General features: G+C 43.1%; 2 protein-coding genes across 2 annotated transcripts; one reads left to right on the top strand and one right to left on the bottom strand.

Moving 5' to 3' along the window:
* Positions 1-28: 28 nt before the first annotated feature.
* On the bottom strand, positions 29-16735 carry Setd3 (SET domain containing 3). The gene is made up of 7 exons (XM_071708085.1): positions 15982-16735; positions 15192-15683; positions 14860-14983; positions 1350-1464; positions 1135-1287; positions 600-923; positions 29-501 (listed from the first exon to the last, which is right to left on the bottom strand). Exons 1-7 carry the CDS (start codon positions 16103-16105, stop codon positions 376-378), a joined length of 1458 nt encoding a protein of 485 aa, XP_071564186.1. The 5' UTR covers positions 16106-16735; the 3' UTR covers positions 29-375.
* On the top strand, positions 7281-14782 carry LOC139773566 (uncharacterized). The gene is made up of 2 exons (XM_071708091.1): positions 7281-7566; positions 11007-14782. Exons 1-2 carry the CDS (start codon positions 7438-7440, stop codon positions 14103-14105), a joined length of 3228 nt encoding a protein of 1075 aa, XP_071564192.1. The 5' UTR covers positions 7281-7437; the 3' UTR covers positions 14106-14782.
* Positions 16736-16967: the final 232 nt, after the last annotated feature.

The following is a 16967-nucleotide window of genomic DNA, read 5'->3' as shown; positions in this document are numbered from 1 at the left end:
TTTATTACGCAAAAATAACCGCGTTAACTCTCATAGCCAGATTAATCTTTATTATACAATTACATTATATATCACGTAGGCATACATATATAATCGTCGACCATTCATATAATTCTCAGTATATTTTACACAATGCGTATTTTTCCTATAATTATTACATGCGCACACATCATGAAGAGTTTGCATATTTAACAGACGATAAATGTACGCTTTATTACATATAATTCGTCCACTTTTATACATATATTTTACTTTTATATTTGAAATCGTCGTTCGGAAATATTGTAAAAATAAAGTTGGTTTCTCTCGAGATGCTTTTTAGTCGTAAGTACAAGTACGTGTTCGATACCCTCGCCTGAACCACAGCCGATCGTTTCAAGCCTTTATCCATTGCTCCACGTATTCGAGCGCGCCCGAAAGAATTCTCTTTTCCGTGACCCTCAGTTGAACTGTCATCCTTTTCATCTGCGGCAACGTGGTCTCCAGTAACTCTAGATCATCCTGCAAAAAAAGAAGGAAATATTCGTGTTGATTAACCGATCGATTGATATAGAAGGCAGAATATAGGCAGACGGCGCAACATCAGGTTTCACTTTCACCTTCAGTGTTGTCGGATAATTAGCGATTAAAAGCTGCAGCCTGGTCAGCAAAAATTTTCTGACATTCTCCTCGACGACCGTCTCCAACGCACAGTCCACGTGCTTCAGGTCGAAGACCTTATCCGAGCGTAACCAATGCGTGAGCTCGGCTTTTCGCATACTGAACACTCGTAAGAAGGCTAATAGAGTATCGGAGATGGGTTCCGTACCCGGTTTTAGTAAAAATTCTCCAACTGACGGCAAATCCAGTTTGCTCAACAGTTCTATTCGCTCCTTCTGAAGTGAATCCGCTTTGCTAATACCAAGACGAAGCTTAAAGCCATCCTGTAAATTGCAAGATATCTTTGTAAATAATAAAGAGAAATTAGTATTGTGAAGTTCGTTTTTTTACTACAGATTTCTTAAGGTCGATGTTGATCTCTCTTTAGCAAAGATATATAATTGGACATCAGTTGCCTTCACCGTTTTTCAATTTCAACATTAAACTTTTTAGTAAGAGACTAACATTATCTTTTAAATAAATAAATGTACATACTTGTTCGTTATCCATGCAGACGAAGCCCGAATGCACGAAGAAATCGGAGTTCGTCCTCGGGCCGTAACTTATGAATACTTGCTCCCCTTTCTTGAAGTCCCTCAACGCGTAACATTCGCAGCGATCCGAGGTCGCGTTGAAGTCCGTCGTAATCTATAGTAATGACAGAAAATGCATTGCTCGTCCGCGCTGGGCTCATTATCTCCACAACTTACCCTTCCGTTCTCGTGATTGCACATGTCCCACATCGGGATTAAAGCGTGTATCATGCGCGAACCATCCGGACTCGGGATCAGATTCTGCCTCGTCATCACCGTGGAAACTGCCCAGCTGAAAAATTCATTCGACGTTATTACCAGCATCTTCATTACACCCATCCCTATTAAGATTCTTTACGTTCAGTATCCCAGATCTTTCGCTAATGAAAATAATCTGAGCTGAGAACCGCTCGGATTCCCTCGGACTCGAGGAGTGAAATCCGGCTATCAAAAGTCACCGTTACGACGAATGCGTACGTATTCGCGTCAATCTCCGGAGCGTGAAGCGCTTTCGCTTTCGGGGCGAAACTGAGGAAGAGCATTGTTAACTCGCCGCGGGCAGACGGCTGCTTTTTGGACACAAAACACAAGAACTTGACCCAGAATTCCGGAAATGAACATACAAGAGGATTCATTACCGCAATTCCGACGAAGCGGACTTTCTCTCTCTCTCTTTTTCTCTGTCTGGAGAAACGCACGCTTCTCATCGTCGCGCGTCCTCCACGAGGAAGACGATCGCGTGTTACTCTCGTTCAAGCGGGATTTCATCGCCATGTGCTTATAATAAAGCGCCTACACCGTCGTACAGTGTGCCGGTTGCGTGATCGAGCTCTTCCTCGTGTAGAACAAATTAATTCCAGTAAACCGTTTCGAGCTAATGACGCTTCAATGTCCACCGAGGATACGACCTACTTCTACGGCTCTTGTTGTTCAACATTTTAAACGATTTACATTTCGGAAGAAAACCGGATAGTTCATTTCCAATCGTCTTGAATCCGTATTAAAAAATAATCAGAACTATCCTACGAAAAGTTATAATTGCGTCGACTGGCTATAAAAAACTTTGTGATATATACATTATAATTTTTATACAATTGACGTAATTTAAATTTTTCATAGCATAGTTCTGTTATTTTTTCATATAAACTCACGTATCTTTTCTTAAATATAGGTTTAAATAATGGAAAAAGTCTCTTTAATTCAGAAGGGAATTCAATTTGCACAGTTCTACGTATTTTGTCTTGAACTCTATCTTGAAAATATAGATTGTCTAGCAAAGGAGAACGAGATTGATTCGCGAAAAAGTCAATGACCCTGTGCGAAATATTTAGATCCGATTGAGAGATAGGTTCGCAAGAACAGGTTTCTATATGCAATACCGCAAAATAATACGTCATTACTTGGCAAACCGCTGTAATCTATTACGTCGCGCGCGAAAAAATTGCGAGCGAATAATCAATAGACACCGAACAATTGTGTCGTAATAATAGAAATAAAATTTTAGCGAAAAAACAAACTTTCTTCGTAATAATTATCAGGCATCCTCCGCCACAATATGCCCCAATGCCGGCTCACTTCTTACGATAAAGAGAATAACATTTCACGGTCCGTTGACAGTTCGTTGCATTTATCGGCATTCGAGTTTATAAATTCGTGTAACTTGTGGGAGTCGCACGAAGCGTGCCTTACATGCAATAAGAAATTGCACGAAGATTACTCGTGCGTTAAAAGCAATGATAGCACGCGCACTCGTGCATCGGCGCGAGGCGCGAGCGCGCAGAAAATAAAATTTTCGAAAAAGAATTTGATGAAACCGTGAGATTTCGCTTTTGATACGCTTCATAATTCGATGTTGCAACGAGATCGCAGTTTAGCGCGAAGTTTCGTTTTACACATACATCTTTTTCTCCTACACGAAATCATAACAATGCAGAAATAATCGAGGCGATAATAGTCGATCCGTTGAAGCTCTGCACAGAGAAACGCTTTCGCTTCCAAAGTCCTCGCTTAAAAATAATTATCGATGTAAACCGTGCGTCGTGAAGAACGTTTCGTTCTCACCACCTTCGAGACGTTAATCGAGATGCGTTAGACCGGATTTGTCATGAAAGTTCGGATCCGTGTGAAAGTGAGCGAAGCAACGCGGCAACTCTTTACTCTTTACGAGTTCCCTGGGCTCTCGCGGATCGAGATACTTACGCGAGGCGAGGGATATCGTCGAGAGTAGCGAAGCGCGCGTTCTCTAATATTCTTGCACGGAGGAAAGGCCCGTTCCGTCGCTGTTTCCTCGACAACGCTCCATTTGCATGCGAGCGAGCGTGCGTGCGTGTGCGTGTTCACCGCATGCTGCGAAAGCGATCACGCGTATCTTTCGCGGGCTCCGCGCGACAGCGTTCACCAACGTCACGCTGTAACTGTATCATTAACAATAACGCACCGGTAAGACCGGTGAACGCGATCCATATCGCGCGCAATGTTTCTGGCGCTTTTTTTTCGTACTTACTAAACAGACAAACTTTCTGTATCATTCACTTGGTGTTTATTAGTACAATAACTTTGAAATATTTCAAAGCGACGCTATATACTTTATATATATTGAAAATATCTTTATATGTATGCGTAAAGATCTTTCATAAGAATCCTATTTATACTTGTAGGGATGACGTATTCGTATTGTTAATATAATTAACTTAAATCAGCTGCTAATAAGTTGATATCTGAGCTAGTGGAGCACGACTACGTCAATGCTGTAAAGATTAACATATCGATGCGTACAGAAAAGATTGCTCAAATATTGCTCAAGTTTTCATAACGCGAAATTGACGAGCGCATAAATATATATGTAATAATACGAGCAAAGTCTCTATAATGACGTGTAATATAGTTAACCGGGACAGGAACATTGCAGGAACAGGATTCCCGCGCGTTAGAAATCTTGAACTGCCAACCCAGCGTTTTTGCAGTAGTCATTAATCAACGTACTTGCATACAACGTCTGCGATGGCATTTACATATCAATAGAAAAAGAATCCATTGGAATATAAACTAGGTCACTGGAAACTGAATATCTAACTAAAAAATACAAGTAACCTATCTAAAATATAACATTTCCTACATTTTCTTAAACGCCTCTCCAGGACAAGCTCCGGACTATCAATTTTACCGAGAAATTGAGCGAAGAGTTTGGATATGCAAATGTAAAGTGTTATATTTTCTTATATCGACACGTTAAATTGGAAAGTATCGCCGGTGTTTACGCGCTCGTATCATCCTTGTGGGTTACGAGAACACGGAATTTCATTACGCACGGTAAGCTAAGGCGATCGCTATTATTTCCAGCAAGTCCAAGACCGGTCGGCCGATCGATCGGTCCCTTCGCCGCGGCACGGCACGGCACGCTCGCTTATCGCGTAGAAAGTGTACATATAGAGAAGAAATCTCACGATCTCCGATTCATCGCGTGACCTTCCCACGTGCGCTCGAGTGTGCATCCAGTGCATCCATCCACGGTGTGCTATTAGTGAGGCCCATATATCAAGCGATTTACAAACTGAAGCTTCATTTCCTAAATATCGAGTCCCGAGTCTGCATTTAAAATAAAGATCATCGTCCCTCGTAGCTTTAAGGCTTAACTTATTAATTATATTTCTCAACTGTGGTGACATTTTGTGTTATGGGACTTGAAAGGTTCCAAAAGAGAGACCTATGAAATTGTATGTCAAATTCTATATTCAGCGTTATAGATTATCTAAGGCAAACTTAAAAAGTTAAGACAATACAGTCGGCTACGGTGTCTATCTGCACCACGGCGAATTTCGAAAGAACCGCATCGTCATTATCCTTGTCCTCTCGTCATTGTCATTACGACGTCGTCGCTTCACCGCGGTTCATTAGCGTCGAGCCCGCGACAGCCGCTCACATCCACCGGGGAAAACCTCGTTAATTCTATTCGGTCGCGTTACGTGTTAACCGCGAACTATCTCTATCTGCGTGTTATAACTAGCTGCATAATGCGATAATTGATATACAAACTTTCCGCGAGAAATAACGGATTCACACGCAAGTTCTTTCGAGAAACAACAAGATTTCGTTGCTGGTCGCGACCAACTAAATTCTTCCCGCGTAACAGTAACCCAAGAGTTATGGGAAAGAAGTGTTGTTTGTTACTTTTTAATAATTTGCCGTCTTAAATTCGTGAAAGTATTTTCCGTACAAAGACGGAAAAATACGGTAGGCTGAATAAGAGAGATAAATACACAAAGGGAAAATGATAAATGTCACCAACTCAAACGCTGAACTTTTGCCAATATTAAAGGTTTGTTAAAAGTAGGATAATATCATAATTCTCGGGAAATTATCACAAATTTTCCTGGCAAAAGGTATCATTTTAAAGGAGGAGAAAGGAGGAGAAATCACGGCTATTATAAGTATTGTCTACGTAAATTACGCGTAAAAGAATAGTTTGCATAGCCCGTTGTTGCAAACGATCGACACACTTCTCTACTTTGTGCTCACATTTGCTGATCGTAATTTGTAAACGCTGCAATATTTGTTAAATATATACACGCTGGCAAAACGCGATACCTTATTTTGCCTTACTTCTCCGACTGTACGGGAAATGCCCTTCAACCTTATATGTAATGATGCAAAATACGTGGATTCAATAGCGACTGACAAAATAAACGCAGCGCGCGCACATTATCATATAAAATTAATACCTGCAACTCGCGTAGTTTATTGCTACGCGTCTAAGTATGCAGAGATATACGCGAAGAGTCGTATGAAATCCCGCAAGTTTTATCGCAATCGAAGGCTCACGGTGACAGATATACGCACGCGGCATTTGCATTAACAGAGTTCTCGCGCTTCGAAGTACTTAACGACTTCCTCCTTCTTTCCCATGTGATCGCGCGAAGTCTCAGCAGTCAGCCAGTCAATCGCGATAAGTAAAACCAATAATTGAGACATCGGCAAGTAAATTAACAGCCTATCGATTCTTAACGGCCACATAACACGCAATTACATTTCTTTATATACCAATAGCGGTTATTTAATCATAGACACATATCCTTGCGTCATAATTTTAACGATAGCGTTTTTCTCCTCTCGGAATTATTGCCTATAAGACACGTATTGAATGTTCCATATCAGGTTTCCGTATAGCAAGTTTGCGTATCATCAGAAAAAAAATGCAACCTTCGCGATGGTGCTTATAATATTCCATTTTAACGCTCGATCATTTGATACTCCGCTTGAATATTCGCCGGAATAGTGCTGAACTTTCTCCAACGTCATCTTTTTCCTTTTTCGCGACGCTCGACGCTGCAATAACGCGCTTCCCAATTTAGGATAGCGAGCGCTCGGCGCTTCCTCGGCCGATCGCGGATATTAACCGATCGAATCGCTCGGCTTGCGGTCCGGTGATTACCGGAATTCATCTCTCCGTGCCGCGATTCAGCTACGAGGAACATCCCGAGCCTCGAGAGCGGGCGATCGCGAGTATAGCCAGCCAGTAGAAGAGACTCGCGGTGGAAGACTCTTTTACTCCTCTCGAGTTTCACCGGCTTACTTAGGAGCGCGCGCGGAGAAAAGCGACGTCAGTTCGCAGGGGCGATTTGCCGAGGACGCAGACGAGCGGTCTGAGCCCGCGAAAGTTTTACACCCGAGCGAGAGACACCCGAGACGGCTCTCTTTCTCGCGGGATCGAAAATGGAGAACGCGTCCGCCGATCGCGATGTTCTCTCCACGCGGTAACCGAGAGGAAGCCCCTCCGACGCGGGAATAAAAGAAAAACTGACAAAGCGAAAAAGGAAAAGAAGGTGCAAAGAGGAAAGTTACGAGCGGGACAATATTTCTCGAAGTTCGTTTCGTTAGAATCGAATAACGTTGGTAAACACGAGTGCTACACGATGGATTAGAAACGTCGGTGCAAGCTGATACACCGGACTGATTAGTAATTATCTTAGTGCATCGCGAAAATAATTACGAAGAGAGTTAATTACGAGATCGTTCTGTAATTGACTATTTCTGTGCGATCTCTCAATTGATTCGACGGATTAGAAATTCCATGCGCGTTTGCCTGCATGGTTCTTGAGAGGATCTTAAGTTTGTGCAATCGGAAGAACGCGATCTTCGTTATTCTGTGCGCAATAGTGATTTACGTGCACCTCATCGGGAAGAGCGACGAGACAAAGTGTCATACCGGCGGAAGGGGATCGCGGTGTCGCGAGGACCGGGCATTGAGGTTCCTGATCGCCCTGTAACTATGCGGAAGGTCTTCCCCGTGCTTGCGCTCATCGCATTCGCGTGTGACATCTCGCGCGACGTTCTGGTCCACGGTGATCCCGCGAGGAAGCCGGAAGCTGCGGGACGAAACGGCGGCTATGAGTACCAGGTAACCGCGAAAAGCATCGTTCTTGCCCGGACGAGCACTACGACGAAAGTGTGACATTCCTTCGAGTAAATGAGATGTCACGTGCATAGAAATCTCTCACCCGATCGTAAATCGAGAATTCGAACGGAAAAAATTCATCGAAAAATTAGCCAAAAGGTTAATTTTTCGAAAATTTAATTAAATAATAGAAAAATTATCGAAAAATTTAGCCAGAAGACTGATTTTAAAATTAATTTAATTTAATTCTCAACAAATGAAAATCAATTACTTTCAAATGTGATAAAAATCGTTCTTAAAAATTACATAAAAACATTTTTATTTTATAATAAACATTGCGCATGCAATATTAATTATAAAATGAAAAATTTTTAATGTAATTTTCAAGAACGATTCCGAGAACGATTTTTATCATATTTGAAAGTAATTCATTTTCACGGGTTGAAGATTTCGCCAATTTTAGCGTGAACTTTTTGGGGATTTCACCAATTTTAGCGCGAACTTTCTGGAGTAACGATTTAGACGCGAAGGGGTGAACGACCGTTTTATCCGGCCGCAGAGCCGAAAGTCGTACCTCTGACGCTTTTAACCGGTCGTGATTTTTCGCAAAAACTGGTAGGTTGCGAAGTTCTGTGACATTTCTGCTGACATTCGTCACGCGGTATCTCCGAATGATTCTAATCCGAGCACGAATATACGTATATGGACGCATGTCCCGATTGCGAAATAATCGTGACGTTCGCTGGTGACAGGTTCAACCAAGTTCCGCCGTAATTACGTTCGTTAGGAGTCGTTAAACTTGAGCGATTCAAGTTAAGCGTACGGTGTTAAGAACCTTTTTAATTCGCGTCTTCGCGTGAATTACAAATTAGAAATACAAATTCGACAGAACGTGCTTTGTAAAGGCATTACAGTTTTTATAAATAGTTGGGAAAATTTTTACGAAATTAGTTTCATTGTACTTTATAGACTATATTAGATATTATTTGCCATAATTTTATTTTTCACAAAGCTTTTGATAAGCTACTACTATATGTAAATTAGTCCTAAATTAATTCTACTTGACATATTTTTTCCTTTGCTTGATTTTTCAACAATACGAATTGGCGAATTTAAAGCGAGTTTTTCCATCTTTTATATCACGCATCTTTCCCTTTAAATATTAAAATCTTTGCAAGTAAGATTCGCTGAAGCGTATATCACTGAAACTAGTTTCCGATCCCCCGGCCGTGCGTACGAAAATTACCGACACCTCAACATCGCCACGGGCCTCATTCTTCTATCGTTTATAACTTCAGGGAAAGTGCACGATTTCCGAGCAGCCTTGTAAATGCGCTTGTATCTCTCCATAACTGCCGTTGTATTCCGCGAAATTGGCTCCGAGATGATTTTCTGCCGGGGCGCTTTTCCTCCCGGAATTTTTCGTCGATGCGTCTGATGGCCGCGAGATCGATGCGCTGCGACGAGAAAACTCGCGCGTAAACCGTGAGAGAAAGAGAAAGCTGGTACCGCGCGCGGAAAGTTCGAGACTTTACGAGCGTTTTGTCGCGTATTTCGCCGTATCCCTGATCTCGGTGCCGAAGGCGAGGACGTGAAGAACCAAATCCAGCATGAAATCCGGCCTTCGAGATAGAAAGAGAGAGAGAGAGAGAGAGAGAGAGAGAGAGAGAGAGAAACGGAAAATGCTCGTTTAATAGTAAAAAGCGCTTGCTCAGGGCAAATTCTCTCTTTAGAATTGGAGAAAACGTACAATTATAAATTTAACAGCTCACATTGTGGAAGGTAAAAAGATAGATTCGCGTGATACACGCTGGAGCGCCAGCGCTAAAAAAAAGTTTGTGACAAATATCCGAAGCGATCGTCGGCTCGCGAGCAAAATGCAACGGCGCGCCGCGTTAAATTACTCCCCCGCGAGTTCCGTCACTCACGAGAGAGTAATTGCGAATAATTTCCCACGTGGTTCGCGAATATACGAGAATGGACCGTGGAAAATGGGAACGCGCGCGCGTGCGCGCGATCTTTTTTTTTGCGGCGAGAAAGCGAAGTGAAAATCATCCGCGAAAGCACGGAACTTTGTATTAATGAAGTTACGAAATGTTTTAATATAACGCTAATGAGGCGATTGAACTAACGCCCGCGCTTATGAAACGCCACAATGGCTCGCCTATATTCGATCCGTTTTCGTCTAATGCACGGATACTTTAATAGCGTAATGGAACATTTCGATAATGAGGAGATACCATTGTGCAGAATACGCTTAATTTATTAGATCTCCAATATAATTATAAATATATTAAATAAGAAAAAATATGTATTAATGGGCAAGTGTGTCAGTTGCAATTCATACGTCAATTATTTTACCCATTGTAAGCAAATAATAATCCAAATTACTCTACAATTTCAATGGCGAATTAATTTGGCTGCAACAAGATTGTCTCTGCGAAACGAGGACGGAAAAAGCATCTTCGAGCGAAGAATCGCGCGCGCGGCTCTCTATTTCGCACATTCTCACGCGCGCGCGTCCGGCTTGCGAAAGTAAAAGCGAGAAATCGCCAAATCTCCTTTCAGCGTGAAGAAGATCCTGACGAATAATCGGGAGATACGTGCGCAAGATCCAGTGCTCGCGACGCGTGCTTCCGCGGCGCGCTGTCAGCTCGCGAAACACGGTTTTTCAACGAAAATGGCAAACGTAAAAAGTATCCCGAAACTAACGGTCGGCGGATGTCCTTTTAATCTAGAAACTTTCGCGAACGGCACATCGAGGACGCGAGTAAATCATGAAAGTTGACTCTTCCTCCGATCTCCGAGTGGACTCTAAACGTTAGTACAAGCTGCGAGCGCGTGATTTGATTAAAAAAATATAATCTTTCCGGTGGAAAATCGGTTCGCCATTTATGTAAACGTTCCGTGTAGATATTTGTAATGCGTTACAAACACCTCAATACTTTCTATCGTTATGGTCGTTGGCCTTTACCGTCGCTCACAATCGTATGCCTCGTTTAACAACGATTTCCCGCGTGACTTATGACGAATCGTAATTTGCCAAAGTTTAATTTTATCCTTGCGTGCAATTTCAATAAGTGGTAAATATCTCAGCTAATTTGTTCCCATAACATTCATGAAGAAACAAATTGATTTCTCGAACGTGATCGTTAAACATTATTATCAGGAAACTTGTTCTGAAATAGGAAACAATATTTGCTCCGCGGAATATTTAAAATTACTTAAAATTACTAAGATCAAAAAATAAAATAATAATCTTGACGGTATCATATACCTAATGTATCATGATTACGCTAGATGATATCGTAAAAGCGCATTTCAATATTAAAATATTTTCTCGACCGTGTTTCGCACAATTTTGCGCAAGATGTTTAGACGCATTTAATTAAGATTCATTAAAAACTTGTTATTAGATTTTAAGAAATTGTTTATTCTTTCAGACGGAACCACGTGGGCAATTCGACGACGCGGAAGTGCCGCAGAGTACCGCGGAAAATCGCGAGCGATCGAGCGAGTCTCCTGTAGGCAAATGGAGGAGCAACGGCGAGGCTCTCGAGCCGAAGTGGCGCGACGGCGACTCCGTACCTCTGCTACCGTTCTCTCATTACCGGTCCTACACGAGGGACGAGGTCGAGGATGCTGAGCAGGAGGACGTACCGGAGACGAGTCGCCGACCGTTCAAGTATCATTACGCGATCGATCAACCGGATCGTCCTCGAGGGAGTCCGGGCAGACGATTTCCGCCTTCGGACGCCTACGACCACGAAGCCTCGTACCGAGGTCGGGACTACGAGAATCCCGATGAAGATCATCCGCGCAAGAGACGTCGTCCGTTGAAGAATCTGCAGGGTCCGACGTTCTACGAGGAAACGATCGACGGCGCGACGAGCAACGACGGGAAACGCGGTCGTAACGTCGTCGACGGTTCGTTGAACGATCGGGAAGTTACCTGGAGGTATCGCGAGGCTTTCCAGTCTCGTCCCAACGAGTACGAGCAGGAGTTCAGCGACGAGGAGTACCTGAGGCCTCGCCCGAGGAAGAGGCGACCACCGCAGAATTACGAGTTCGCTCTGGCGAACGAGGCATCCTCTAACGACGGGGACGAGGAGTCGAGAAATTCTCCTCGACAATCGCCAAAGGTTGACGAGACTCTCCCGACGGAATCGTCCGACCAAGAGCGAGAGAAAGCGCTCGAGTTAAAGTCTCTTCTAAAGATGCAGCAGGAGGAGGGTTCGAGCCTGTCGGAGATATTGCAGCGTAAAAATCTGACCCTGAGCGATCTCCTGAAGGGAAAGGCCGACGTCATCAACGCCCTGAAATCGAGAATCACCGACGAATCCGACGAATACATCGAGGAGATGTCGAGGGTGATGTCCGACTCGTTGATGAAACTGGCCGCGACGGTAACACCACCCTGGGGGTCCACGCAATCGTCCGCGACGTTCGAAAGTACCACGATAAAAATCACGACTTCAGATACGATCCCGGAGAGCTCGGTATCCCAGATGACGGCCGTCACGGATGAAACCAAGAGTCTCGAGATTTCCGCGAACGACAAGAGTCGCGAAGAATCGGAAGATGCCGAGAAGATGACGCAATCCGCGCACGATTCCTCGTGGCTGAGAGCTCCCACGACCCCCCTGACACTCTCGACCATCACCACGTCGACATCGCCGCCGCCGATCGCGGTGAATTCCGCGGAGTACTTTCTGAACGACGACGGCAACGCGGAATCGACGAGCGACCGCGCGACGAGGCTCGAGAGTCTCGACGAGGACGAGATCATGGAGTTCTCGGACTTCACGGATTTCAAGAAGGGAAAGAGTCAGGCGGCGCCGGTTTGGTCGAGCCCGCCGAGCGAGAGGATCGTCTCGCAGCAAGCGCTTACTCGCGACACCGAGTCCACTTTGAGCATCGAGCAGATTCTCAATCCCACGGAGCGGACCAAGCCGGCGGAAGGTCGTGAGAACAATCAGGATGACGACATCGGCGGTAATAATGATAGAAAAACGGCGCGGGATAACGGTCAATCAGTTCCTATCGGCGTGCCTACCGCGGAGGATTACAACACGTTCGTCGAAGCCGAGTATCAGAATGACGCTCCGAAGATGCTTCAAGACGGAAAACAAAGTACGATAAAGGATCACTCGAGTGAAACGTTTAGAAGTGAAACTGACGCTGTTGTGGGTCAGGTTGAGAAGAAAGAAATCGCGAATCCGATGACTGACGATAGAAAGGAACCATATGACAGAAATCACTCGACCGAGTATCGTCAGGTGACCCAATCGCCAGGAGAAAGAACCCGTGATCGCGCGTTGGAAAATCATCGGGATACGGGACGCTACGAGGAGGTCATCTCCGAGATTGAGCCGGAGGCGCGAGCGGAGATCTTCGAGCTGTTCGCGTCCGGTTCAGCCGGCAAGCGACTGGAACGTCTTCTCAAGTCGAGGAACATGAGCGTGGAGGAGCTGATTGCTCTACGTCAAAGGGGCTCCAGCAAGGTCCACTTGACGGAAGTGTCGCGACTGAGGATGTCCAAGCCGAAGAACCATCAAACTTTGGAAACCTCCAATATGAACAACGGAGAAATGATCGTATCACTCTCGCCCACAAGCAACTCTAACAAACATTTCAACGAAGGTAAGATCTCAAAAAAAGAAGACGCGAAGCAAGAGGCGGAAGAAACGATAAATCAATTCAAGGACATCATGAGCTACTTACACAATCCGTTCTTCGACAAAGACGTGGAGAACATGTCGATGTCGAGACTGTTGGATCTCGTCGAGCGCGACAGAAACGTGCCAGGAGAAACGACGTACCCAGAAAATGATACGCTGAATGCCGATGAGCGTACCGATGAGCAGGAGAATTCTCGTCGGACGGTGCAGATCGTCGACTTGCTGACAACATTCGGTTCTCTACCTTTCGCAAAGGATGTGCAGCGGCAGTTCAAAACTGAAATCGATAATAACGAACATGAACTAAAAGTGAAGCTTCCGGTAGACAACGATAACGCGAGTGTAGTGGTGATCGATAAGGAGAAGACTCTACGATCGGATAACTCCACCGAATTCCACGCCGGGTACGTCGAAGAGATCGTGAAGGAGGAGCCGAACGTTATCGATATAAAAACGGCGGTGTATGGCGAAACGGTGAGCAACACGAATGACGGAGAAGAAAAGAAAACTCTGTCGAAGGTGAAGCCCAGCATAATAGCGAGCGGTGCGATATTAGGCGTGACGATCGTCGTGTTCCTGGCGATCTTCATTGTGTGCCGGATCCGGCAGAAGCAGAGATACACGTACAGAAACACGTTCTCCCGCGCAGTGTTCCAGGGCCCGGTTATGGCGGCGAGGAAGCTGTCGAATTCCAGCAGCTTGAACGCCGTGATGGTGAACGTCGTCGCCACGTCGACGACCAAGAGGCCCGAGAGAACCGAGACGCAGGAGGCCGTGGAGGATTTCGACAAGAGCGATATGGACAACGACTCGTTAGACGCAAATGATAGTTGGGAGACGATACCCGATTACGCGAAGTAACTCGTTGCCGGCACAATTGCACGATTAGTCTATTAGTTTGGTGTAGAAGATTCGTATATATCAGCCTTGTTTATTAAGTACAACTTAAAACACAAACTTAATTTTTCGTTTTAATTTCATAGTAATATTTACTTTGAACGAAATTATTACCATGAATTTTTTTATATCGTTTTTCTATTAAAAAAATTTTAAATCTTATTTTCGTAACATACTTATATATTATTTAAAACAAAAGATTAATTGAGACATGTAAACCTTTTGCGCCAATCTAATAGAAAACTGCCAGTATTTTCGCATATACTTATCAAAGTCAAGGATGAGTTATACTTCGAGGGCTGATTGAATGTCTTTAGAGAGAGCTACTTTGATCGTTAAGTTACTCGTCGAGTTATTTACTGACAATGAGAAGAAAATAAACCAGTTCCATAGTATGTATATATGTACTTCTCTAAATTACAATCACCGATACAAAATTACGATAAAAGTGCAATTAAAATATGTAGTTAAATTATTCTCTAAATAAGATTTTTTAATCACATCTGAGAATCTTTATTATATAAAACTGCTAAACTATTTTGCTGAACTTCCACGCATAGAATAAGATGTATTTATTTATAGGTTTATATATATATCTATATTGTAAGAGTTAAATTTTATATATAAAATTGTAAATTTTATTCACAAGTTTTGATCGATTTGTGATTACCCATCTTTATTTAAAATTGATTATAATTTAATCGTTCTAATTACTTACCAATATCTTTCGTAAGTGAAAACATCTCTAAGTATCGCTGAGACGGCATTGTTGGTGTTTTGAAACACTTTGTTAAAGTAGGAATACTGCCTCGCGATGTTTCGACATTGTTTCAATGCAGCCTCTATAAAAATAAAGAATATAAAAACTAAGGACTATAAATTACAAACTACAGACTATACTAAAGACTGCAATATAAACCTATTACTGGTATGAGATTAATATTATCTTTTACATGTCTGTCAAGTATAGACGATGCACGAATGAATGTAAACTCATCTTTTGGATAAAATAATGTAAAATAAGGTTTGTAAAAACAAATTTTTACGTACCTAACGTGGGACTGCCTTTCAATTCAATCATATCGTTAGTCTTCATGTACAAAACTGTATTATAACTGCTTGGAAGCATATCGAGATAAGGCTTCCACTTGGAGTTCTCCTTGTGTCTCTCTATGAGTAGCGCTATGGCCAGTGCCACTTGCGGCATGTGCTGCACCAGCGGATCATTTTGCAGAACGGTCAATTCCGACGCTGCGGTATACGTGCTGAAGATGAGTGCTCTGGGTACCTCCAAGATCAATTGGTTCTCAGCGAAATCGGTCTCCGCCTTCAGTCCCAGATCGTATCCCGGAAACTCGGCGATGCTCAAGCCATCCACCCTCGCCCCATTCTCCGTCAGCCAATTTATGAATTGTCCAATCCCCTGGGATCGCTGGGACGATTCCGTCTTCATCTCCTCCAGACGTTTAACCTTCAGCAGAACTTCTGATATATCCAGGTAGTTGTTCCATGACTGCGTCACATACGCTGGATTGCTGCTCACTGCAAACGCACGAAAATAGCATGTAAAAACAAATAATTCTCTCAGCGATAACTATAGAATATATTCCAACAGTCAGATATATGAAAGTAGAGTGTAATATCATAAAAATATATATATATTAAACAACTCTTGACACACATTCATTCAATCTCTTCTAGTTTTAAACTTTTCATTCGTTTAATTATTACCACAAACGTCATAATTACAGCAGAAATCGCTTTTGTGGGAAATGCAAGAATTTATCTCTGACGTGCTGAGAGACGTCGAGAAAGAAGTTGACGGTGCGGGAATACTCACGATGAAAGAGTTTCTCGCACAGGACATTGAGCTCGTTCCTCTTCGCCGCGGATATGTGCCGCTGTTGCGGTGACGGGCCCGGTTGTTTACCCCTGGACGATGCATGAGCCTTCTTCCTGCCCATTTTTGTCTACTATCTCACGGCGCTCTCGTGGCTCCCCTTCGCATTCAGATGCATTATAGTGCGTAACGCGCGGCGCCTATGACCACCAGCGAGAATAAACAGTTTTCGCCGCAACGAAAATAGCACGTAGGGACGGTCTGCGTGCAACGCGGGTGTCGTAATACAACGCGCGACATAACCTCCAAGCGCGATCCCGTCGGCTCGCCAGTCTCGCCACGCCGCGTCTATTGATTTTCCAATTTCTGCCAGGGGTCACCTACTTTCGCGGCTACTTCCCGGCTGGATCGCCCTCGATCATTCGCGTCCCGTCTGAGCCGGGACAATTTCGGAATACCATTTCGGGTATATCGGGACGATACGAATTTTGATGCCTTCGCTGCAAATCGGCGCGCCAAAAATTCATGATTATACAACAATAAACTTTAATCGACGTATATGCGAAAAATTAATTCGATCATGCAGTTTCTAAACACGTTTCCTACGCTTCGCGATTTTGATATGTTTGTCAATTCAAACAAGATTCGATTATTAATATAAATATATCGATTTGTAAGTAAAAATAAAACGATGTGTATCACGGAATTTTCTTTTCACATTGTGATCTTTCGTTTTGTTTATCTTGTGTTCATGAATTTATGTATATATATATTTATATACATATATATAAATGTTATTTAAATGGAGCATTTGTTATTGTACTAAATTTTATATATATATTTTTTACATCTATTGTCTTTATAAAAAGTATATATATATATATATTTAAATGTGTATATTCTATACATTAATATACATATGTATATATATTAATGTACTATATATATGTAGGTATATAGTATTCATATAGTTACATACATATATA

This window comes from Temnothorax nylanderi, unplaced genomic scaffold (genome assembly GCF_030848795.1).
Source record: "Temnothorax nylanderi isolate EJ_2023f unplaced genomic scaffold, tnyl_v1.0 TNYL_tig0064_pilon, whole genome shotgun sequence".
NCBI lineage: Eukaryota > Metazoa > Arthropoda > Insecta > Hymenoptera > Formicidae > Temnothorax > Temnothorax nylanderi.
This window is presented reverse-complemented; position numbering and strand designations above follow the sequence as displayed.